Below are 23,682 nucleotides of genomic sequence, written 5' to 3'. Positions count from 1 at the left end.
ATAGTGAAATTGATACCTCTCCTCAAAAGGCTTTGAGAAAGTAGCATATTTCACGCAGTTCTGTCTTTTGATTCACGATCTACACTGGAGAATAGCCCAAAAATGCCTACAGAATTGGAAGAGGTATGCTTCCTCGATCAGAAATGCCTACCTTGCACTTTGTTGGACTCATCTCATGATGTGATAGCTCGTGGGCTTCATCGCTCATCCTAATGCGAATCTCAGAAAGGTAGCCATCGAGAACCTCGTAGGCTACTCACAGGCGGACCCGGCAATCTTCAAGACAGAGAACTTGACTCCCGTAAAGCACCTCAAGTTCCTAGTTAGAGATCACCCTGTAAGCAAAAGGCCTTCCATCACTTACCTGATCCCGAGACTGACAATAGACAGAAAATCGCAGAACATGCGTTGACAATTCTCGTCAACCTGACTGCCGAGAAAGACGTTCTTGAGAACGTGGCTACAGACCAGAAGTTTATTGATATCCTCTTGGACTTGGTAGTAGTATGTCAACTTTCTTAACTTGGCATAGAACCACGCAATGGTGGGATTATGCGATTGACTAACCCCTTTTCCTACAGAAACCCGATGAGGCAAACGCCAACCTGATGGCAATGCTGCTTGCCAATTTGGCAAAGTGGGATGGACTTAACACTATTGTTACCAAGAAGCAAACGCCGCCAGCGGAGCTCAAGTCCAACGACTTGGTTCTGAACCAGCTGGTCGATCTCTTCGTCAAGGAAAAGGGGGCCTACAACAAGGACGCCGACTACGACTACCTCGCCTACCTCTTTGCAGATCTCACCAAGCACGCCGAAGTGCGCCAGCACTTTGTCACCCGGCAAGACTATGACGAAGTCATCCCCATCACCAAGCTCAAGGTCTTCACCGAGCACCAGTCCGAGATCCGGAGGAAGGGTGTCGCGAGCACGATCAAGAACGTCGCGTTTGAGATCCAGTTCCACTCCACCTTCATGGACGAGGACGAGGTCGACATCCTGCCGTACATCCTCCTCCCCATCACCGGCAACGAGGAGTACGACGAGGACGACACCATGGGCATGCTGCCTGATCTGCAGCTCTTGCCCCCCGACAAGAAGCGTGACTCGGATCCCAAGATCATCCAAACGCACATCGAGACGCTTCTGCTCTTCACGACGACGAGAGGAGGCCGCGATCTGCTGAGAAGAGTCAGCGTGTACCCTATCATCCGCGAAAACCACTCCCGCGTTAACGACGAGGGCGTCAAGGATGCCTGCGACCGTCTGGTGCAAGTACTGATGAGAGACGAGGAGCCAGAGGAGGGCGAGGGCGAGGCGGGGTCCAAGCCTAAGGAGCTGACCAATGGCTCAAAGGTCGAGGAGGTCGATGATGACGACGATGATGAGATTGTCGAAGTCTAGACGGGGTAGTATCATGATGAGGTTTGCAAGTTCTTCCCTTTGGTCATGGCTTATGTAGAAAGAGGGGATACCCAGGTCCAAAATCCAAAAGTTGGTATTTTTTTTTCATCCCATGAATACGCGACATGCCTGAGGAAGGAACCGACCCAGTGACTGACGCAGAGGGTATATATTCGATCCTTTCGTTCGCCTCAGTAAATATCTTGGACATTTGGCTCGTCTATATGGCCAACTGGGTTGAGGCGCATGACTACCTTCACCGCTTGCCAGTTATTGGCGCTGGGTTCGATACTCCCTGGGCGGCCATATTTTTTTCTGTTTTTGTGCTTCCTGCTTCCTCATTCCTTCCTTCGTGAGGTGAGGTGAGTTATCATGACAGTATTTCGGCAAAAGTGGGGCACGCCGACATAGGTACCAACAAAATCCAGAGCGGAGGAGCAACACGGAAAAGTATTCAGTAGACTCGAGAAGATAGACGGCGTTGAGTTTATCTGCATTGCTTTCGATATCTAACAGCCTTTCCTGCCGTTCACTTTAATAAATATCGAGGCTCAGAACCAGCCCACACGTATCCCCCAGCTTTCTCCCAGAATCCATCTACTCGACAGTGACAGTCACCTTACTCTTGTCTATCCCACAGAGTCAGCTCATCATTCACCTCAATCCCCTACACCAGAACCCCCAAAGCAAATGTGAGAAACAACTCACAAAAGGCAACATGGTCCTTAATCTCCTTCGCCCCATCCTTGGGCGTAGGATAATACCAAGCCGCGTCCTTGAGCTTGTCATCTACACACACCCACGCCATCCCCCATAGTTAGCCACCGTAAATCCAAATGCATAGGGTAAGGTATATCAAAGCCAGGGGTCAGAACTTGAACTCACCCCCGACTTTAACCGAGTAATAATTCGCAGTCCCCTTCCAAGGACAAAACGTCGTCGTCTCAGTCTTCTCAAACGCCTCCGTCTTGACCGCCGAGGGCGGGAAATAGACGTTCCCCTCGACCTCCTCCCACTCCGTCGCCTCCGCGAGCGTGGTGCCGTTGACGACGGCCTTGGCTTTCCCGGTCTTGGTCATCTTGTTTCTTTTCTTTCGTTGTTCGTCTCACTTCGATGGGGAAAGATATGGTCAAAAGTAGCAAACTGCTGGTTTGGTAGAAGATCCTACGTTCGCAAAGATGAGATTGACCTGTAATTGGATCAACGACTTATTAGCAGCAACTTGATGCAAGAAGAGGGGGGGATGCGGGGAATACGTCGTCTATGCGCCTTTGAATCTTCGTCGAGTCTCCAACGTCATTGGTCTTTGATGATTTATAAGCACTAGGTAGTCGTCCAATGTTCCTCTTCCCAGGTCTTTGTCTGTGTCGGATTCATGATGTTGACTGATGCAATGTGATAGGTGGCAGTGAGATTGGAGGTCAAGAGTATTCAAGGACTGTATTCCAATACTCTAAAACACTAACGCTATTTCTGTTCTTCTCTAATGCTAATGTTTCCCCTTAACGCCGGCTGGGTATATGCGTTTGTTTCATTACATATTCAAATATACAATTCAAAGGTTGATAATGTCAATCTCTGAGAAATCGGGCGGGTTGGCGCCGTACACCACGCGAACCTTGCTGTCGAGAGCCGTGCCCTCGTTACTGATCCAGATGTGTTCGCTGTACTCCTTGGTGCGCCGAATCTCGTCATCGCTCACCCCAATATCGTCGCGGGGCAACCAGACTGCAGGCGCGCGCGCCCGAAGAGCGTAATGCTTGAACGCGTTCTTAACGAGTGCGTCACGCTCATCGGGCGTCAAGTCTTCGATTTCGTCGTGGAAACCGCCATACAACGCTTCTCCCAGTGCCCGTTGAGCCTCGAGATCCTTATTTCGCTGCTGACGTCGGTACTCGGCTGCCGTGTGTACGGGTGCGGGGCCCATCTTCCATGTCTTGCTACGCAGGTTTTTGCCCTCCCGCTTAGCCCAGTGACCGACATCTTTGACCTTACGCATAGTCGAAGGCTTCCTTTTCGGTGCTCCGTTACTCATGGTTTGCATTTCGATATCGCGGTTGACCGAGCCGGCACCGTCTCCATTTCTCATGGGCGTCTTCTCATCGTCTTCATCATCGTCGTCGTCGCCGAGTCCAAGGCGCTTGTTCTGTGCTCGTTGAAATGCTTCGTCTCTGATGACTGCCTCATCTTCGACGGTGATGGGCAAGTATCGGAACAGCGGCGAGAAAGACGTATTGAGGGAAACTTGGTAAACGGCTGTAAATCCTATGGTGATGAGCATAATGACACCCTGCGGTACGGCAGTGTTGTTATCATGCTCATCTTGCACGATGAAAAACAAGCCTGCCAAGCAAGCCTCCATCACGTACAGGCCCGTGAACGTCTGATTGATCGCGCGGGGATACAAGACGCCGCCTGTATCATTCTCGAACCGCGTAACATAGAGCATACTGTAGCGTTGAGCAAACCACAGCAAGCCAAACGTCAGGACCGCGAATAGCGAAATGAGTGGGGCAACGACGCAGTAAACAAGTGCAATGCAGGCAAAGTTGGTGTAGACGGGGAAGAATTGACCCCACGCAATTTTTGACAAGGTCGTGTTCCGCTTCCACTTGTCGCGGGCTGTAGAATCAAGAACCCTGGCCAGAATATACCAAACCAGTACAGCACCGATCTGAAGCAATGTACCAGAACTCACAGACAATGCCTGGAGCAACATGTAGGAAAAGAAGTAGTTCGACGCTCTTGGTAGGTTGTCGGCAAGGAGATCCAGAATGTTCGTGACATTGGTAAGGCCTTCGAAGTTCTTGGCCAACTTTTCGGCCGACGCGGTAAAGAATGACGCGATGGAAACGACAAGGAAGACTTGGATGAAGAGGAAGACGAAGTAGAATCGCTGGACGAATTCTGCTTTCTGTGATCCCGTCTTGACACCTCGGAAGAGGGCAAGCTGTTCGAGGATATGAGGGACAATGAAGAGCAGGAGGGCGAGTAGAATCGCTGGCAAGACACCAGCAATCGCAGAAGCGACCTTATCGATGGGCGCCTTCTTGATCCAGTCCAGCCACGGGAACCTCTCAACCAGACCATCAATGTTGGCAATTGACGCCGTAAAGGCAATAGGAATAGCCCAGAAGAAAGCCATGCCCGCGATGATGATGGTGACGGTGCCAGATCTGATTGACTCATGCCACCACTTCATGGCCATGTTGTCCCAAATGACATCCTTTGGCGAAACTTCGTTGATTCGAGGTGACATGTGCTTTGGAATGTGGTGCATGAGACTTTGACAAGCCATGTGCGCTGAGACCTGGTGGTTGAATTGGATGAAAGCAGAGTTCATGAGGGGGTACCGCTCTGGGTGTGCTTGGTCGTCTTCAATCTCGACGTTCAGACGGGCCAGCTCAGAGCGGCACCAGTAGATGGTGTCAACCTTGGGGCCAAATGTGAGCCATGCGAGCCAGTTTGGGAAACCCCAGCGCGGAAGTCGATGAGTCGGCCTGTCCTTCTCCTTGACCCATTTGCGCCATTCTGCGTCATCATCCAAGATATTCTTGTATTCGCCGCCGACAGCATTCCATTCGGGATAGTCGACGGGGATTTGATCGTCGTCGCCCATGAAGGGGATATAAGACTTGATGTTCTGCCACAAGGTCTTGTCTTTCTTTTGGTTGAATGGGTACTCTCCGCCATCGAATCCCTGAGGCACAGGAGACGCGTAGCCACCGGCAGGGGCCTTCCAAAATTGCCAGAATTTACGCGTTTCCTGATCGTACATGTGATCCAGGTTGCTGACTTTGCGGACGGTGTTGCCGTTGCCAAATGGCTCGTAGCTTCGCTTGTAGTTGGGATCGGCAGTTTCCTGAGAGACCGCAGAAACGTTTCTAGAGTGAGTCTTGTGCGTCTCAGTGTTTGTAAGCGGCTCGACTTGCTCCGTGGTGTCCTTTGTGCTTTTGGGCGTGGCGGGTCGGTCGTTTTCGGCCAGAATTTGAACCTTGCGCGGGCGGTTGTCAGGATGCAGCATCGCGAAGCCGTTGGTAGTCTCAACGGTGTCGTCTACATCCTCAGTGAATTCCTTGATTTCTTTTTGAGCCTTTCCAAGGCCACCAAGCAGACCTTTGCCAACCTTGGTGACGCCGTCGCCGATAAGGCCCAGCCCAAAGCCCTTAGACTGGGGTCGATTACCATCTTCGGATGAGCTCGAAGATGAAGTGCTCGAGCGTCTTGACTTTGCATCGTCGCGATTCTCGTTGATGACGGCGCTGATGTCATGAGGGACCTCGTCATGTTCGCCGGAACTAACACCTTGACCAGCTTCAGCCCTCTTCTTAGCCTCAGCATCTTCTGCCTGTCTCCTGAGAGCCTGCTCCTGCCTCGATGGGCCCTTGGACTTGGACGCTTTTCTCGCAGCCTTTTCTTCCTGTTTCTTCCTCTTGAGTTGCTTCTTCTTCGCAGCTTTGACTAGATCTGTCTCAGCGGATTCGAGTCTCAGATGGATGTCTTCCCGCTGCTGAATCTTTTCGAGCAGTGGAGTTAGGTCGCGGTTGAGCCAGATGTTTCGAATTTGACCAGGGAAAACATCAAATAGACCACTAAGAGCCTCTTCGGTCAACCACTTGGAAGGAATGCTGTTGACAAGGATAGTTGTGGCAGAGGCACGGAGTCTATGCTCGGCACTTGTCAAGTAGTCCTGACGAACTTTGACATAAACGCGCAGCTCGAAGAAGAAGACTGTGCAGACCCAAATGATTACGAGCAATGCGAGAATCAAGTGTGCCCAGTAACGACCGGTGTGAGTCTTACCCACATTGCCCCATGCCAAAGTGTCCAGGCCGGTAGGCACTGTCGTAGCGTCGTTGTTGGCTCTGGCCATGAGACGGACTGATGAAGAGCTCGTGCCATTGGTAGTGTCATTCTTGTCATTCTTGGCCTCGTCAACGAGATCGTGGCCTTGGCCATCGCTATAGTTCAGCGGAGTCAAAATGGGAATGACGATTGCCGCAATTGGGATAAAAATGGTGAGAAGGGTTCGGAGGTATCGTAAGAAGAAGTAGGCGTCCAAACCGCACTTCTTGATGATCTCGCGATCGTTGTATCTGACCAGCGTGCTGATTAAACTCCATGGTGCGCTAGGAGGTGATTCGGTTCTTTCGCGCTCAGGAACGAGGTACGTTTTCGGTTTGCTGCGGTTCGTTAGTGTTGTATAGCAAGGGATAGTCAAGCCGGTATACGCACAAGATACGCGCAATCTTGTTTCTTAAAAGCAGAAAGGCGAGGATTTGGATGGCGAAGACCACCAAACCGGTGGCCAGGGCAGTGAGGAACGCAACGAGCGTAATTCCTTGGTACTTCTCGCTACCTGCGACATTGAGCGCTGATGTTGTAGCAGAGGCAGTATCTGATGTTGGCGAAGCACTCGATGTGGATGTTATAGTTCCATTGGAACTCAATGTCGCAGAGAGTGTAGTAGAGAGAGCGGTCGAGAGCGAGGAGGCGAGAGACGACGCGAGGGTACCCGTCAGGGTGGCCGAGCCTGAGGGTGTCGCAGTGGGAGTCGTCGACATCGTCCACTAGCTGGCCCAAGAGGTGCCGATGTATCGAATCACCGGGTGGCTACCAGCCTCGACAGCTATGTGTTGTCGTCGTGCTCGTGTGGGCGTTGAGAAGTTGTCGTCGGGAAAGGAGATAGTCTTGGCAGAGAAGACGTAGATCGAAATGAGGTCGAGGTCGGCCGAGGAACGAAAAACGTGGGGGGAAGGCGAGGGTTCAGTTCACGATACCAAGAAAATAGGCATGGTGGTCGTGTCGAGGTCTGTGGTTTCGTTCGTGTCGGGTAGTGGTCGTAAGAGAATTACCACGTGTGGCTATTTTCGTGTCCAGGACCGATGGTATTATCGCGCAACTGGATTTCTAGCTTGGAGAAGAAGCAGATGTCAAGTAATTAACTAGCCGGGCCAAGAAACGACGAGAGAAAGAGAGACTACTGCGTAGAGGTGGTCAAGAGAAAGAGAGGCCAGAAGCGAGCCAGTGCCAAGGAATCGCAGGCAAAGGGTTTGACCGAAGTAGTTGTGCTTCTTTGATTGGCTGACAAGGTGCAGATACAATAACGACCAGGGCCCGGACAGGGGTACTGCAGGTGCACTTTACTGCTTCAAGTCGCTGCAGGCCCCCCAGTGACCCCCCAGAGTCAATCGCTGGGTGCGCTGTTGCTGGTTTTCCTTACTTCGCTTCAGGAGCCCTGCAACTGGTGACATCAGCGGCTTCATTGGTTGTTCGCTACAAACGAAACAGACCCCTGCCACCCTGCGGGACAAAGTGGGATCCCGCCGCGGTTCGCCATGACTCTGGCCCAATCATCTGCCACTCATCACTGAGGTCGCCAATGTCGCCAGAACACGGAGTACGTACCGTCTGCCCAGTAGGGGACCTCGACCACGGTCCACGGATGCCTCCAAAACCTCTCTTATCCTATTCTCCCTACGGATACCTTACACAGTAATCTCTCATCACACAAGAGTACAATCCTATCTTCCACCAACCGGACCAGCTATCGCTAATTTGCTTGCTGTAATAAGGATTCGTACAGACAACACGTATTGGTACAGCACGACCCTTGTCCTCTCAGTCGTCCAGTCTATTCAACCTTCAAGAGATGTGGTGGGCATGGCCAGCCTTTGACCACCCACCCCACGTTGACGCGCTATTCTGACGCATGCCTCAGAAATAGATCAGCGCGCGCTTCGTCCCAAGTACCAGCCGAAAGACACTCCTCGCTAGTCAAATCAGCTTGCTTCCCGGGTTCAAGACTTGAATACCCTTGAGAACATCGTCGTTTGTTGATTCCTCCCAGCCAGAGGAAACATTTCATTTGTCCCTCGTACGGGTACACACAACAACATGAACACCGCCATCTGTTTGGGCATGCTACACAATGGAACACCTGTGGCTATTTTGCCGCTCGTACTATCAATCGACTGGGCCATCCCTGTGCAAGCAAGGCGAATCGACAATGAACCTTATCCACATTGACAAGCTTACCGAGAGACGTTGTCGTGGCTAAATGGGGCGAGGTTGCGTGGCTGTGCCACTCTAAATATCCTTTTGGTGGACTGTGGAATTCGCCAACCCTTTCGTTGCCGTTGTCCGCGCCGTCCTCCAGCATTTCGGGCCGTGGGGTATCCCAACAGTCAACTTGAATAGAACCACCTGCGCCTCGGAAAGCGAAGCTGTCGCCGAGACGCCGCCTAGGTACTCACGTCTCCCGATGACAAGACAGCCACCACCATACTGTCTACTCTGTACGCCATAAAGCGTCCCGAAGGGTGTCTAGTCTGCTCTGCCACTCTGCGTCACCAATTGTTTGCCAAGGCAAGTGACTGCAGAAGCTGGTTATTGACCACCAGTGGGAACGAGGGCGTTCTGTTTCCGCGTATCGCACTGGTCCGTTGGGATCCCATTTCTTGGCACAATGTCCCGACAACAACATCAGCCGTCATTTGAAATGTCCAAAAGAGGGAGCTGGGATTGACTCCCACGATTGAAAATCCTGCTCTCGACAAAGATTCATGAACAGGTGGCTTCGCATGTCACCGCCGTACCTCCTCCGTCATCCGTTCACCCGTCCACCCGTCCACCCATACAAACCCTTGCTTTCTTCCAGCTGTCGCTTTTGGGTTCCTGGCCTCCAGATATCGGAGCAAGATTACGGATACCCACCTCGGGATCGTGCTGTGGTCGCGTTGCAGAGAGAAGCGAACCATCACCAGGGGTTCCCACCCCTTAAGCGGCCGAGGCAAATCATAACACTCCCGGCGCCGGGGCACCGTGCCGTTCTCTCGCGACATGACGACAAGATTTCGGCCCTCCCTCCGAACGCGGGGATCCCCCCCAAAACCTGGATGGGCGCCTGTGAGCAAGCCACCCATCGTATGGTAACACAACACAGACACAATCGCCGCTGTCAGCGATGAAGCTAGCGAGCCACATTCCCACACGGACGGGCCAGGCCACCTGCATATGTCTGCTTTGGAGTCTAGACGCACGCATGCCGACTTTCACATCCGACTTGCACCCGTGACTAAGCCAATTTTTTGACACGACATCTGACAGCTTCGTCAACTACCACAACCAACGCTGGCTAAACATTCAAGCAACTTTGACCGCCCGAAATTGGGGTTTGGGGTTCGGCAGTATCCTAAAGTTCGCATCACCCCCACAGCACCGTCGGCGCACCGGCAGTTGGCTCGTCTACCAATGGCAATCCCGATGAATCGTATTTACTTCCCGTCCTGCGATCCCGGCTCTCTACAAGCTCATCAAAGGACCAAGGGGAGTTAGGGAATATCGCAGCATCCCCCTCATTCTCGATCGCTTCCCCGCTTCTCCAGCTGATAATGGACCCCGAGCTTACCTCCGATCCCCCACATGCCCCTCCATATGAGGCTCCGTGCCGTCTACTTCATAAGTAACCCCTAGGACGGCATTATCAGAAACTTTGGTCCATCTGAGCTTTGCAATTCAATACCCTTCGAGACGAGTACGACAACACCATACCAGACACAATGGCAGACCCCAAGGATTTGAAGATTGCCATTATTGGCGCAGGTACTCGCCGCCTGGCTCACGGACCTTGAAGACCGTTCACTAACACGAACTTGCGTAGGAATGGGCGGCTTGGGTTGCGCACTTGCATTGGCCAAGAAGGGATTCAAGCACATCGATGTCTATGAGACGGCCTCCAACCTCGGCTTCGTCGGCGCCGGCATTCAGATGCCGCCAAACGTCGTCCGCGTACTCGATCGCCTAGGCTGCTGGCCTGAGATTGAGAAGACGTGTACAGACGTGAAGAGTTCAAGCATTCGACGTAAGGAGGACCTCTGCACCACCACATCACCTGGCCAAGCACAACGTTACTGACATATTAGCACAGAGGGCGCCACCAATGTTGAGCTCGCCCATGTCGAGATGCCCGACATTCGGAAGTTGTACGGCTTCCCCCACTGCAACGGCCACCGCTCCTCCCTTGCCGGTGGCATGTACGACGCCTGTAAGAAGGAGTCCGCCATCACATTTCACTTCGCGACGGCACTACTATCGGTCGAATCCTTTGCGCCCAAGCCAAAGTTCGTGCTGCAGCCGCGCGACGGCGAGTCCTACGCAGTCGAGTCCGACGTTCTCATCGCTTGCGACGGCATCAAGAGCATCATCCGCGCCCAACTGCTTGAATCTATCGGCGCCGTTGGCGGGGAAGAGGATACGGGCCAGGCTGCCTACCGTATCATGCTTAAGCGCGAGCAGATCGCCGACGACCCAGAACTCCTCGCTCTCCTCGACTCGGACGAGGTCATCCGCTGGATTGGCGAGAAGCGCCACATCATCGCCTACCCCGTCTCCTCGCACACAATCTACAACCTCTCCACCACTCAGCCCGACTCCAACTTTGCCGTCGCCACGAACGCGACCTACACCACAAAGGGCTCCAAAAAGGCCATGCTCGACGTCTTCCATGATTTCTGCCCCCTCGTCCACCGCATGCTCAACCTTGTACCGGACGGCGAGGTCTGCGAGTGGCGCCTACGCATGCACAAACCTTTACCGACCTGGGTGCACACCGACGGGCCTGTCGCCCTCCTCGGTGACGCCTGCCATCCAACCCTCCCGCACCTGAGCCAGGGCGCCGCCATGGCCATCGAAGACGGCTCCGTCGTCGCCGAGGTTCTCGCCCGCGCGCCCGACACGTCTCCCGCGACGCTCCGGCGCTGCCTCAAGGCCTACGAGCTCTCCCGGCGCGACTGGACCTCGCAGCTCGTCAACATGGCCTTCCTCTCGGGCAAGCAGCTGCACCTCGGCGAGGGCAAAGCCAAGGAGGAGCGCGATCGGATGTTTGCCGAGTCCAAGCAGACCGGCGCTGTGCCGGATAAGTGGGCCTCGCCCGACGTACAAAAGATGATTTATACAAACGACTGCGTGGCCAACATCCAAAGAGACTTTGACGAGTTCTTCAGTAGCGTAGCATAGAAATGGGACGGCAGATCATATGATGCTCACTCTGTAGATACCTCAATCTGTTTTATTTTTTGGTGGAGTTTCGGTCTTCACTTCTGCCCTCCGAAAACCTCTCTTACACGTGTAACGTGAAAGTCTCCGTGGCGTTGCGCCTAGGATGCTTGCGTCCTCGGCCAAGCCACTCTCGATGAAAGCATACCCCGCACTCAAGAGCTCAGCTCACCTGAGCTTTGCCGATAGGAATTCACAGTCGCACAATTTTAGAGTTTAGTGGTGGAGAGGACAGCATGTTCCGAGGCGTATCCGTGATGATATTATGCTATGCGATGAAAAAAAGCTATCGAAACTCCCGGATCCCACCGGGTACGGAAAACACCAAAAGGAGCACAAAAGGCCCTCGCAGGAGTGAAAAGGGCTCATCTCCCTGTAAAGCGTACCCGTCTCTCAAGCCCATGACAAAAAATGAAGTTGTTGTTCCCGGATTCCACATCGAGGTATCGAGAATCCCCGTCATCCCTTTGATGCCGTTCGAGACATGCAAGAAAGCCCTCCATGCCTACGACGATGCGAAAGGCGCAATGTCGGCATGACAGCATTACACCTCGACCCTCGGTAATCCCTACCACACCGACAGAGGATCGTCTATCGTGTGTTTTCCCACGCTATGCCATGCGTTTCTCAGCACCGCATCGTTTCCAGGTCAGATACCTCCGTAATCTCCGTACCACGTCTCCATCTCTCCTGCCATCATCCCGTTCTTGGTGGGTACTGCTTATGACGTTCGATATGACGATCGGTCGCAAAGTACTTTAGCTGTTGGGGGTATCGTGTGGTTTGTATCGCAATGTCGCTCCGTATAATCTGGCCCCTTAGGCCCCAGTTGACGTTCGCAAGCCGCCCGCTTAGAACAAGCAGTCAAGACAGCAGCAGCACGCGAGCGCACCGAGCAGACCGGCCATGATGCCGCCTCCAGAGCCACCGCCGCGGTTGTCCTGGTAGTAACCGCCCTGAGGGGGGTACTGCTGTCCGTACTGGCCCTGGGGCGGGTAGGGTCCTTGGGGAGGATATTGTCCCGGGGGGTACTGCTGTCCCGGAGGCGGGTACGGGCCTTGCTGGTGGCCGTAGTTCATCTCCGGGCCGGGGGAGTAGTATTGTCCCGGCGGAGGAGTGCCGTAGCCTCCCGGGCCGCCGGGGGGAGGCGGGGAGCCGTAGCCTTGGTAGGCTTGTTGCGGGTGTTGAGGGGGAGGACCGCCGTACGCGGGGGGCTTGTCGTGGTCGGCCATTATTGAGATGGTTATTGTTTGTGGTGGATGAAGATGAGAGTGGTAGGCGCGACGGGTTTGGAGTTGTGTCGCGGGTTGGGCAAGAGGTGAAGTATATCACTTTTTCGGTTGCCTTTCGACGACGGTTGCAAAAAATAAAAAAGAAGGCAAAGAAGTCCGTTTGCTCGAAGTGGTGCGGACGAGAATCCCTTTGTCGGACGGAGGCGGCGGAGGGCTCGGAGGCGGGATTACGTGTAGAGGATGGAGGAGGAAGAAGAATGCAAGCGGCGGATGGCGAAGTGGAAGAGAAACCGGTGCGAGGAGTTTAAGGAACGGCCACACACACACTTCTGGATAGAGAGAATGAACACACCACCCGGAAGAACGTGGCGATGTTGGGGAAAAAGAATGGGAGGAGGAGGACGTGCGTTGCGTGCGTGGATGGATTGGACGGGAGAGAGCCAAGCCGCGATTTTGGAGGGAGGCAACCTACCTGCCTGACCCTTGTCGGTGAAAGGTACCTTACTACATATGTTCGCCTGGCCGCACCTGCTGGTCGCCTGCGACTCTCGTTTCGACACACTCCAGGTCTCTTTCGTTTTAGCGGGCGGCGTTAACTTTGCGGGTTTGCTCGTGACTCTAGCCTGAAATAGGCTTATGCGCACCAAGTCTCTGGGCGCGCGCCGCGGGCGAGTCTTGGGGGTCTTGGGGTCTTGGAGTGTTCGTAAGCTTGTCTTTGCCAATGTATCTTTTTGTTGGGTCCCTTTTTGCAGTGTAATTACGATGGGTATCCGTATGTTCCCGTTTTGGACGGAGGTTCCCCGTTCACTTGCACCTTCATGCCATACGGATTTGGAGCTACTTGACCGGATACAGTTCATGGAAATAGAAAAGCAGCGGCCCAGACACCAAGAAGAATAAAGGTTCGACGAAAGCTTCCTGCACAAGCCCTCCTCCCCTCCTTCATCCCATCTTCTACGAGTATGGTAGGCATGCGCGACACAAGGCGACAAGCGTCGGAGGGAAACAGATACACAGCATCAAGCAGTACCTGCCTGGCATCCAAAGCAAGCACCTGTGACATTCGCCAGCCCCAAACTGTCCCTGTCTCGAATCCGTCCGCCTTCCCCTTCTCCTTCTCCTACCTTGCTCCCCACCAGTCAAGCTCACCCAACCATCCCGCAACGAAGAAACACCCCTGGCCCTTCGGCTCCCCGGCAGAGACCCCAGCAATCCAATGAGAGGCCAGTCGCCCATCCCAAAGGTCGCGTTCGCATTGCCCCATCTGATCACACCCGTTGCTACTGCAGCGCTGCTGGTGCCTGAGCTCCTTCCCACGGGGCCACGACAGAGTGCTGCCGCCGTGCCGGAGCGGCATGCACCCAATCAGCGGCACCACCGGCGCAGTAGGGTACCTTGGTCAAGCTGCGAGGTCATCAAGTGCTATGTTTGGAGCAGACCCGCCCTGCCCGCTCCGGCCTACTCGGGTCACTGGGCCACTGGCGAACGCAGCGTGTCACCAAACAAGGTGCTCAAAAAGGCAGGACGGGATTGGGTCGGCGCGGCGGCCCTTCGCCGACGGAGGAGAAGTAGACCCACTGTTACCGCTGACGCTTCCGGTATCTGCGGCCCCGGCGCCGAGGTTGTAGGAAGCATCCAGGCCGTCTCCGTTCCGCTTATCTCCGACATCTTCTCCGTCCCTGTGGTTCTGCTAGAGGTATCGCTTCGTGATGAAATCTCAGTGACGAGGCCTTGGAAATAATTACCCTCGTAATCCTCAACAGACTTGGTATGCTTTCAGTATGCTTGGGAAAAGTAAGTGAGAGGGAGGAGCGCGTAGCCCCGCCACCGTCCTTGGTTTATGGGAAAGCGTAACGGTTTCCAGCAACGTGAGCAGACAAAGTTGATCACGTCATGAAAAGCGCCATTTTCGAATTAGACCTACAGAGTGTCCATGTTTACTAAACGAGATCACCCTGTCGGATCAAGATCGAAGTCGATAGGTCTAGCGACGAAGCCCTCGGCCGTGCAAAGCAAGCAATCCGTCAAGAAAGGTACCGAGCAAAATAACAGTTACCCAGCTTGCTTACCGTAGACTTTACGCCAGGGCGGTCATACTCTGATTTGATCTGGCGCTGGGCTTGTTATATTGGCCGGCTCACATCGAGTATCGAAGTCTCCCCTCGCGCCTCTCAGTGAATAGGGCTTAAATTGCCGTATAGGTTCGCATCCCTCAGTGAGCGTCGTCCGTGTCCGTCTGTCTTGGTACGCCTTCGAACAACCGACAAAGGTCATGTAAGAGAGCGTTCGATAGCCCTCCCCACATTTACTCTCATGTCCCATAACGTTACCACGACTTTTGACTTGATAATGCACGCCAGGTACTGAATGTAATCTGGAACATGGAAACGGGAGGTAAGCCATGCCTATCCAGGAGAGAACGCCGGCGGAACCTTGAGGATCCAGAAACGAAGAAAGGAACAACGGGGTAGAACACAATCTCTCTCTTCTTACATTCCTCATTCTTACGTGGTTAAAATATCGCGAGTGGCCGACTCTAGGGCCGGTGAAGGTTTGACTTAGCCAAACCAGGGCCCCAGGTTGATGCCATAGAAGAACGAACAAATTGCCTGAGGAGTTGCAACACTCATACAGCCAATACGTCGATCAGTGTCTTAAATATGTAATGAGTTCCCGGTGAGGTACTTTCCATATAGAAAATAAACACAGGAAAGGAACGAGCAGTACTCGATGCTCGTAAGTCGACAGGGCTGCTAGTACATACATTGTGGTCATCGGAGGCGAAAACTCAACAGGACAAACACAATTTTTGCAAAATCAGGCACCCAACGAATTGTCCGAGCAAAGCAAGTAAAAAGCACTAAACTGAAGCATCAAAAGAGGCAAAAGTTCCGAAACCGAGAATCGAACTCGGGGCTATGCCTAACCTCGCAAGCTAATGAGAGGGCATCATGTTGGCCACTACACCATATCGGATGTTGTTGAAAATCCCTGAGTGATAGTCGTATAAGTAGCGCTCCTCGCCGCGCAGCCGAAATTCCTGGGTACGGAGCACACCACAACAGCCACTGCATGTTCTTCACACGTTAACGATATACGATTAATGCCGATAGCATTAAGTTTCCTCGGGAATCGGGATTCTTAGCTTTTTATTTCTTCTCTAGATTATCACCCTGCCAAGTGTTCCTCAACATGCTGGCAACAAGACCCAAGCTCTCTTCCCCAAACCGCTCTGCCTCACTAACACACCTCCGATCGTGACCATGGACAAAAGAAAAAAAAAGAGAAAAAGACAAAACCCTTTCGGCAAAATCCCCCGGCCACCACCGAATTGTTGATCATATATCCGTAACTGTAGAAAATCTTTCCAAAAATCGCTGGCAAATGTTGTCATCGCTGTGCATCGCTTCGCTATTTCGGATCAAACGGAGAAGAGACGGTGTGTTGGAAGACCAAAGGCACGCAAGGCTTAGGTGGGAAACCAAAAAATCCCGCTTTCACTAGGTAGTGATGATGAATGGATCGACGCCGCTTCGCTTCGCTCTCAATGGCTCACGGTGGCCCCGAGGGTCGGCAGTCCTCGTCTTCGCAAGTCGCTATTTACTTCTTCGGCGTGCTCGAGAAAGTGTCCTTGCATTGAGTCCCAAAGAGATGCCGGCGGTACTGTGACCGCTCGTTAGCCCATGTCGCTCTTCGTTCTCTCCAAATCGGAACCCTCTTTCTTACCTTCCAGCACGCCGCTCCTTTCCAAGGCGTATTGTGTCACCGCGCAGTGAGTGCTGATTTGGAACATAAAACCTGCACAAGAATGTCAGCCGCGGTGAAATGGGTGTTAATGTTTCCCGTCGCTATCCTTACCGAGAAAGCCTTCTCCCACGCGTTGAGCCTTCAGCTCATTGGTAGTCGCTTGCACAAACGCCTCATGGGTTTCTGTAGCCCCTTGTTAGTATCTGGCCTCCTGTCTGAGAAACGGGACCTCCTGCATTCGTACCTCCATGCGGCATGAAGCTCGACTGGAAACTCAGGCCACCAGCTTCCAGATTGCGACTGGTGCCCTTGTAACCGCCATACACGATTCCCACCACCTCCGTCGACATATTTCGATGATAGTACTACACCCCGTTAGCCACGACATTCACCACACCCCAGGAAAAAGAGAAACACAACGTACGGGAGGTCGAAAGGTATTCGTCGCCGAAGACCACTTTGGCGTGAAGAACATGACATCTGTTGCGGGTATACCGGGCATCTTGGACTTCGCCGTCAAGACGGTGTAGAGACTGGGGTCGGCTTGGTCCTTGTCCACGAAAGCGGCGTTGACAAACTTCTCGGCGGCATATTTGAAAGGCACATAGCTATCAGACGATGTGAGCACCTGAATGGAATAAAATGGGGGGAGAGGGTCTTGGAGCGGGCGTTTCTCTTACTTGCCATCCCATGCGACTACGTCGAAGGGCGTGTGGTTCTGCTTGCAGGACCACAACTTTCCAGCCAGTTTATACACGACTAACACGCCGCGTCAGTCAGCGCGGCCACGTCTTGGCAAAACTGATACGGCAGACTTACTCTCCCACTCCGACGTATCCATGTCAAATGAGGCGACGGGGAACTCGAAATCGCGAGGCAAAGCCATCCCGTTGCTTCCGAGCGGCCCCAGTTCTGGCAGCTCGTACCGGCTTCCGAATATCTCTTGGATGTCTAAGCCCATCAGTTGGATGTCCTCTCATGCATATGGGCATCGTCAAATGACTCACAACCCCGGGCCGGACCATCCGGCAACCCGACCTTGAAGCGGATGCCACTCTGGATCACCGCCAGCTCGCCAGGCCGAACCATCATTCTGGAAAGATCGTCAACAGGTTTTCGTCACCGACTGGAACCGGTGACTGCCCACCTCCCAAATTCTGTCTGAATGTCCAGCCTGCCAGTCTGAGGCACGAAAAGCATGTCGCCATCATTGCTGCAGAATGCGCGGCTTTTCATTGAAGAATTTGCAGCGTACACGTGTACAGCCAAGCCGTCCTTGGTCGTCGAGTCGCCATTTCCAACTATCGTCTTGAGCCCCTGGACGAAGTCGATAGCCGGCCCATCCGTCTTTGGCACCGAGAATGCTCTCCAACAGAGTCCTCCGGGAACAAACTCGACATTCTCATTCCCCGATGTAAATCTTGACTCAATCTTGACGGCAAAAATATGTCAGGGGTGGGCCCAGTTTGAAGGTGGTTGCGTTATGGTAAGAGGGAAGGGGATCCACGGAATGAGAATGACTTACATCTGGGTTTCGTGGCTTCTTTGATATATCTCCGTGAGCCACAGATGGGAAAATCCGGTAGAACCAGGCATTTTGGATGTCGCTTCGAGAGGCAACAAAGGTAGAGCCGTTGAGCTGCTCGGAATAAAGGTTGTACTTTACTCTTTGCGGTACATTACATGATCGAGGTAGAGTCCCGGGACTTATTAGTGAGCTCAGACTCTTGATCAAGAATTGGGTAATGCCAACTTACATGGCTTCAGAAGAGAATCTGTTTCCAAATCCAACTTGATAGATATACGGATCCTCCGGAGAGGAGTCCGTAGTGAAAGCGTGTTGGGCAGAGGCGCCCATCATCAGTACGGGGTCTGAGGCCATAGGATACCTCTCAGAGTTGGGAATGATGGCTCCCATGGTTAGTTGATGTGTGAAGAAAGGCGAGAATAGATGCGGATCCAGACGGTAATGGCTTCTCAAGGAGGTTTCGTGAGTGTTGTGAAATGCAATGGCTGTGTTGTCACTGACGGAAGTAGACGGGCATCACGAGTGATAAATGCCATGTTCCACAAACGACATTTGTGGCGTCTCCAACCGGTCACTATTGATGGGCACAACTAACTTTGGCTCGAGAGCAGGCCCTTGCATCCGATGACACTAAAAGAGATCAATCGGACCAGCGTTCGGTTGCGCAGAGCGCAATCATAGACAGATCTATTTCATGGAAGTTTTGGTACCAGCAGTACTTACAGTCGGTACGTATTCCCAAGTGGCCGGGCGAGGGAACGTCCCGCCCATTGCCTGCCGGCATGCGGGAGCGCAAGAACTGGGTTCCTGGGCATCTGGTGTGCCTCGTCTCCCCCTCCCTTCTGCACCCCCCACCCTGAACACCGATTTGCTGCAACTCAAACTGAACAAACCCCTTCGGGTATTGGCCAGATCTCAGGATGTCACCAAAAGAGCGAAACACTAGTGCAATGCCTTCTGAGAATGGGTCGATGTAAGCTTTGGCCAACATTCGCCTTTGCGCTACAGGGCGGCCTTAGTGGGAAATATCAGGTTAAAGCAGGCCCGATTTCTCGCACAACGGTCGAGTTGATGACCGCAATTTGGTCCGGGCTGGCTAATTCCCATTTCCCGTCTGGGGCACCCGCTGTGCTGCAAGATCAGTCGGTCGATATCCGAGCCAGGATCCCGTGTTCGATTTCCAACACAACTCTGCCTCTGAAGACGTGAGATGTCTTGAAATCGCGGACGAAAGGGCCATCTACGGCCATGCCCGGCACCTACGGATTGGACCGTCACTCCCGTATGTTCCGGGGGTTTTGCTCGTGACCCGATGTGGCGGAGAGGGGGCAGGGCAGACGCAAGATTTCATGGCGAGCCGCGAATGGGGCAATGTACTTGAAAAGTATCCGTACTGAAAACCTGAATGTACGGATATAGAGTGAAGGAGCTGAAAGCGCCCGGTTGACAGGTGCCATATCCCTGACAAAGGAAAGGCCATGACTGGACTCTATGTGGCGCGTAAAGATAAACCATCCACTCGCGGCCGGCAATCACTAGCCCCAGATGGTAGTCAGATTGGGATTCGGCAGTGAGTGATCGTCGGATCTTTGCGCACTGTATCCGCAGTACGAAGAGGCAAAGAGCAACATCGTGTGGTACAGTAGTCGTGGAACTACTTACTGCGCTTTCACCATCGCCGGCGGCTCCAAGTAGAGTGAGACACGCAATAAGCCCGTCAGCTTCTTCGGACTGATACTTGGCCGAGCTTCCGAAGCATGCCTTTTCAGCTATTATATTCGGATGTGGATGAGTTGTCTCGGTACCAAAAGTGCGTTGCATGCGTGGGGAGCTTGATGCAAGGGCCGTCCAACCCTCACGGTCCACGAATAGGTAGTCTGTGACGACGGAATACCCAAGGGCAATGTCCCTCTACGCTAGGCACGCTCTTAAGAGAGGCCCCTGCCGATCGCCTATGGCACAAGCCGCTGTCAGGCTGGCCTAGGCCTAGAGGCTCGTTTGGCGTTGAGTCCTTGTACCCTTCCCCTATTTGACTTCATATCGGTCGCTTCAGTTGTAGTTTTTCGTCTGTTTGTAGTAAAGCTCGCTTGCTCGTATTCTGTGTGGTCATCAGTTTGCGTTGTTAGCACTGAGCAAGTTTCTCCTTCAAGGCGCCGAGCCATCTAAGTGCGCCCGCTGCAAAGATGTCATCGATCACCGATAACCCTTGGACGAGCCTGCTGCCCTTTTTGAACTTTTCCTGTGCTTTGGGCGTGAGATCCGACTTGATAACAGAACGCAAAGCAAGACATCCTGCAATAATGGCGTGACTTCTCGGGTGAGCTCATCTTGTCATGGGGGGTTCGTTCACGGCCCGTTCGACGACATGGGCAATGATCGAGCGTGATCGAAGATTGCCTGGGCAAGTAAACTTTCCTAGGATATCTGCCTCAGAGACCAATACCGCTGCGAAGGCTCCCCGCATCCGAAGAAAGTAGGTATGAAAGGAGTCTGGTGGTGTGTGAGGTAGTGGTTCTTGTAACGCTATTCTGTGCACGAGAGGGTGCTTAAAAAAGCCCAGTTCGGAGCGCCTAGGCACTTTTCGGGAACCGGGATGTTGCCCCAAGAGACATAGACAGGCGGGATGAAATGCTCCAAGTCGTAGACGGAGTTACGACCGAGCCAATGGAGACTCAATGGGATGAGAGCGGGATGATGGGATGGAAGTAAAAGTATTGCAGTCCGTCTGGTGATGTGTGTGACGAAGGGGAAGCTAAGGCGGTCGAGGTTAAGGTCGAGAGTCTAACAGGCAAAGCGATGGCTGCTAACCTTGTGGCCTAAACAGTGACCAAACTCCATGCGGCGTAGTCGCGTAAAGTGGCTTCGGGAGACTCCAGACTTTCCTCGTGTGTGTTGTGTTGTAACCGCCCGAAAGGACCTCCAACTCCGGCCGGTGCTAGGTTGTACAACAGGTAGATGCAGTTGGCGGAGGGTGCGTAGGGTAGTGTGGTGTCTCGGTCGTCAACCGTGAGTGTAACTGCAACTGCGATTTCAACTATCAGTGCAACTACATGCTGCATGCTAAGCCCACTTGCCCACTTGATGCCGTGTGATAGGTGGTTGACTTCAGGATAACCTCCACAAGCTGGGTATTGGAGAAAGCGAGTATCCCGTAAAGATGCGAAGCGCAAGGGCAGCCAGGGAGTTCCAGGGAAACGTCCGGCCCAAGTGGCCCGAAATGGCGTGTCGGCGGCTGCAGGTGATGGCCTGAGTGTTGCGAGCTCTGCCCGAGTTGGGAGTATCCGGCAGCAGACCAAACCAGAAACTCGGAAAGGCTAAAAAGTGAGGCATCTCGACCGACATGGCTGGATGCCAAAGCAAGTAGGGATATTCCGGAGTGTCGTCAGCGAAGAGAGTCCAGAGCCCTGGAGGCTACGCAGGCAAGCGCACAGAGATGTCCATAGAGATGCCTGTCAGTCTAGGGGCGGAATTTTGGTGAATCTTGATTTCGTAAAAGCCTATGCTGTGAGGAGAGACCCATGACCTTGGACCATGACGCCTTTTCTTGGCACGGCGGTTGCGAAGAGAGAAAACAGAGGGTTCGGAGCCGTGGTCAGTGCTCGATAGTGCCGTGTATGCGGAATTGCCTGCCCGCAACTTGCAGACTGCAAGTCGACCTCGCATGCCCCCCCTCCCCCCACTGTAACGCCGAAGTTTAGAGTTCATGGTCGGGAGGGGCAGCCCTGAGCGGTGTAAGTGGAGGGGAGCCGGGCCAGGGATGGGATTGAGGCCATGGGAAAGGCAAAGACGACTTCAGCCGCCCGCCCGCCATATTGGAGGGGGTGATGGACGACACATGTGGCGGAAAAGGCCCGCCTCGGAAACCGTTGTCTAGCGTACTTATTGGTGGTTTTCTCGTCATAGCTTCGTAATTCCGTACGACTCGAGGGGGAAATGAGATGGTGGTAATATCCGCAGACGAGAGATATGTTGGGGAACTAGAGGCTAGGCGCGCCTGTCTAGTGTTAGTGAGTGGTCCTTCTCTTCCTTTTCTCCTTCTCTCTCTCTTTCGCTTTCTGGCTCTTGGTCATTCAGGTTCGTGGGTGTATTCGTATGTACAAGTATGGATAGGTACCCGCCGTGCCGGCAGAGTGGGTGGTGTGCTGGTTGGAAGTTGGGTCCAAGGACACGTTGCGCGCGCGCGCGCCGTCACAGCCTCACGACCATGTGCGTATTGTTTCCAAGGCTTGGATGATTGATGTGTCCATGGGCTTGGCAGACCAGACCTGACTCTGCCTTGCGGTGGCCCTGTCGAGCTGGAGACTGGAATTTCGTTGTAGTATAAGGTATATGGTCCGTACGGTGTAGGAGTACCTCTGTTTGGATCGTCCCAATACTGTGTAACTTGTAAGTCAGGGTCCCAAAGAGGCGGGGCTAATAAGGCAAGGCAAGGTATGGTACCGTGTAAGTACGAAGGACGCAGCGCCTTACTGTGTAGTGAGGAATCATGGGCTCCAAGTTGGTCGGTGGTCCTGGAAGAGGATCCATTCCAAGTGTCCACCTCCCGAGGAAAACGCACGTTGTAGTGGGGCTGTCGGCTATTCTGAGGTCCACCAGATTGGATACCGATGGGCGATGGGCGATGAGAGATGCGCGACTTGCGATTTGGTGACCTGGAAGGGCAAGGAACGAAAAGACGTTGGCACCTCACGTTGCACGTCGGGGCGCGTTGCGGCTTGGGCTCTTGGGCTCTGGATGCGAGCGGCCAACGATCACCTTGCTGTTTAGTACTCTGTACCGTGTCCAGGGGTTTGAGGTGTTTGCCGTGTTAAGGTCGGGTAGGTTGAGTGTTGGGTGTTGTTGGCCCGGGGCGCAACGTTGGAGATTGGAGAATTCGGAGAAAGAGAGGTTGTGTCTGTGTCGTCGCCAGGGCAGGCAGGTGCAAGATCCAATCATCCATCGTGACTGCCTCCCGTCTTTTACACACGCACACACCAGTCTCCAGCACTCCAGGGCAGCAGCACACTCCACCACCAGCACTTGCATCTTGCCCTTCCACCATTTCCCATGTCATCCAGCCCACCTCATCTTCAACCCGCACCCGCTTCACGAATCATCCACGCCCAAGTCAACACCAACCCACATTACCAAAACTTCAGCTCCAGGTCCTTCACCTGCTTTGGATCTGCATTTGCACCTGCACTTGCACTTGCATAGTGGCACCGCATCTGCATCCTGCAATTGACATTGGCAATTGGCACCTCTGGCCCTCACCAACATTGCACTTGCAGCTGATTGATTGAATACCTTAGTACCTTAGTTCCTCCCTTGTCTTCCCACCTTCCCGTCAACTTCACGCAACTTCGCCCGCACCCTCCGCTGCATGTCCCACACGAATAGCACTTGCATCGTCCAGCCCAAGTCCAACCCGTCTGGCTTTTTTTCTTCTCCCCTCTACCACGAAAATCACAACCAGACAAGTCATCCACCCACCCACTCCGTCCTCTGACACAGAAACTGCTAGCTCACCTGAGTCAACTCATAAATCTCTTTCCGACGACGTGTTACTTGCACTGGTCGAAACAGACTCATCGACATCTTGCCTAAAACATCCTTCCAGCGTCTCGGCTGTTCTCTGTCATTCAGCTTGTTCGTGTCGTTGACAATCGATACCACATCGCGCCTGTGGTAGCCCTTGAGTCAACCCGAGTGGTGGCTGTAGCAAGGACCATCTCTG

At 53.4% G+C, this 23,682-nt stretch overlaps 5 protein-coding genes across 5 annotated transcripts; 2 read left to right on the top strand and 3 right to left on the bottom strand.

The window, feature by feature from the left end:
• The first annotated feature begins 3 nt into the window (after window positions 1-3).
• On the top strand, window positions 4-1,478 carry HER10_EVM0002392 (uncharacterized protein). Its single transcript, XM_035472105.1, has 4 exons — window positions 4-123; window positions 188-337; window positions 391-504; window positions 582-1,478. Exons 1-4 carry the CDS (start codon window positions 103-105, stop codon window positions 1,401-1,403), a joined length of 1,107 nt encoding a protein of 368 aa, XP_035326612.1. The 5' UTR covers window positions 4-102; the 3' UTR covers window positions 1,404-1,478.
• Window positions 1,479-1,977: 499 nt separating this feature from the next.
• Window positions 1,978-2,617, bottom strand: HER10_EVM0002070 (uncharacterized protein). The gene is made up of 3 exons (XM_035471796.1): window positions 2,289-2,617; window positions 2,112-2,192; window positions 1,978-2,032 (listed from the first exon to the last, which is right to left on the bottom strand). The coding sequence occupies exons 1-3, from the start codon at window positions 2,479-2,481 to the stop codon at window positions 2,001-2,003; spliced, it is 306 nt and encodes a 101-aa protein (XP_035326586.1). The 5' UTR covers window positions 2,482-2,617; the 3' UTR covers window positions 1,978-2,000.
• A 264-nt stretch (window positions 2,618-2,881) lies between these two features.
• On the bottom strand, window positions 2,882-7,564 carry HER10_EVM0000253 (uncharacterized protein). Its single transcript, XM_035470043.1, has 2 exons — window positions 6,639-7,564; window positions 2,882-6,586 (listed from the first exon to the last, which is right to left on the bottom strand). The coding sequence occupies exons 1-2, from the start codon at window positions 6,965-6,967 to the stop codon at window positions 2,959-2,961; spliced, it is 3,957 nt and encodes a 1,318-aa protein (XP_035326432.1). The 5' UTR covers window positions 6,968-7,564; the 3' UTR covers window positions 2,882-2,958.
• A 1,058-nt stretch (window positions 7,565-8,622) lies between these two features.
• HER10_EVM0010120 (uncharacterized protein) lies at window positions 8,623-11,434 on the top strand. Its single transcript, XM_035479589.1, has 3 exons — window positions 8,623-10,007; window positions 10,066-10,266; window positions 10,333-11,434. Exons 1-3 carry the CDS (start codon window positions 9,965-9,967, stop codon window positions 11,418-11,420), a joined length of 1,332 nt encoding a protein of 443 aa, XP_035327212.1. The 5' UTR covers window positions 8,623-9,964; the 3' UTR covers window positions 11,421-11,434.
• Window positions 11,435-15,891: 4,457 nt separating this feature from the next.
• HER10_EVM0000421 (homogentisate 1,2-dioxygenase) lies at window positions 15,892-18,791 on the bottom strand. Its single transcript, XM_035470204.1, has 11 exons — window positions 18,196-18,791; window positions 17,964-18,144; window positions 17,586-17,869; window positions 17,446-17,531; window positions 17,258-17,389; window positions 17,119-17,197; window positions 16,863-17,046; window positions 16,683-16,803; window positions 16,550-16,621; window positions 16,418-16,489; window positions 15,892-16,354 (listed from the first exon to the last, which is right to left on the bottom strand). The coding sequence occupies exons 1-11, from the start codon at window positions 18,354-18,356 to the stop codon at window positions 16,236-16,238; spliced, it is 1,491 nt and encodes a 496-aa protein (XP_035326452.1). The 5' UTR covers window positions 18,357-18,791; the 3' UTR covers window positions 15,892-16,235.
• Between the last annotated feature and the right edge of the window lie 4,891 nt (window positions 18,792-23,682).

This window comes from Colletotrichum scovillei (genome assembly GCF_011075155.1).
Source record: "Colletotrichum scovillei strain TJNH1 chromosome Unknown Contig00011, whole genome shotgun sequence".
Lineage (NCBI taxonomy): Eukaryota > Fungi > Ascomycota > Sordariomycetes > Glomerellales > Glomerellaceae > Colletotrichum > Colletotrichum scovillei.
Note: the sequence above shows the minus strand (reverse complement) of the source record. Positions and strands in the feature narration are given on the sequence as shown.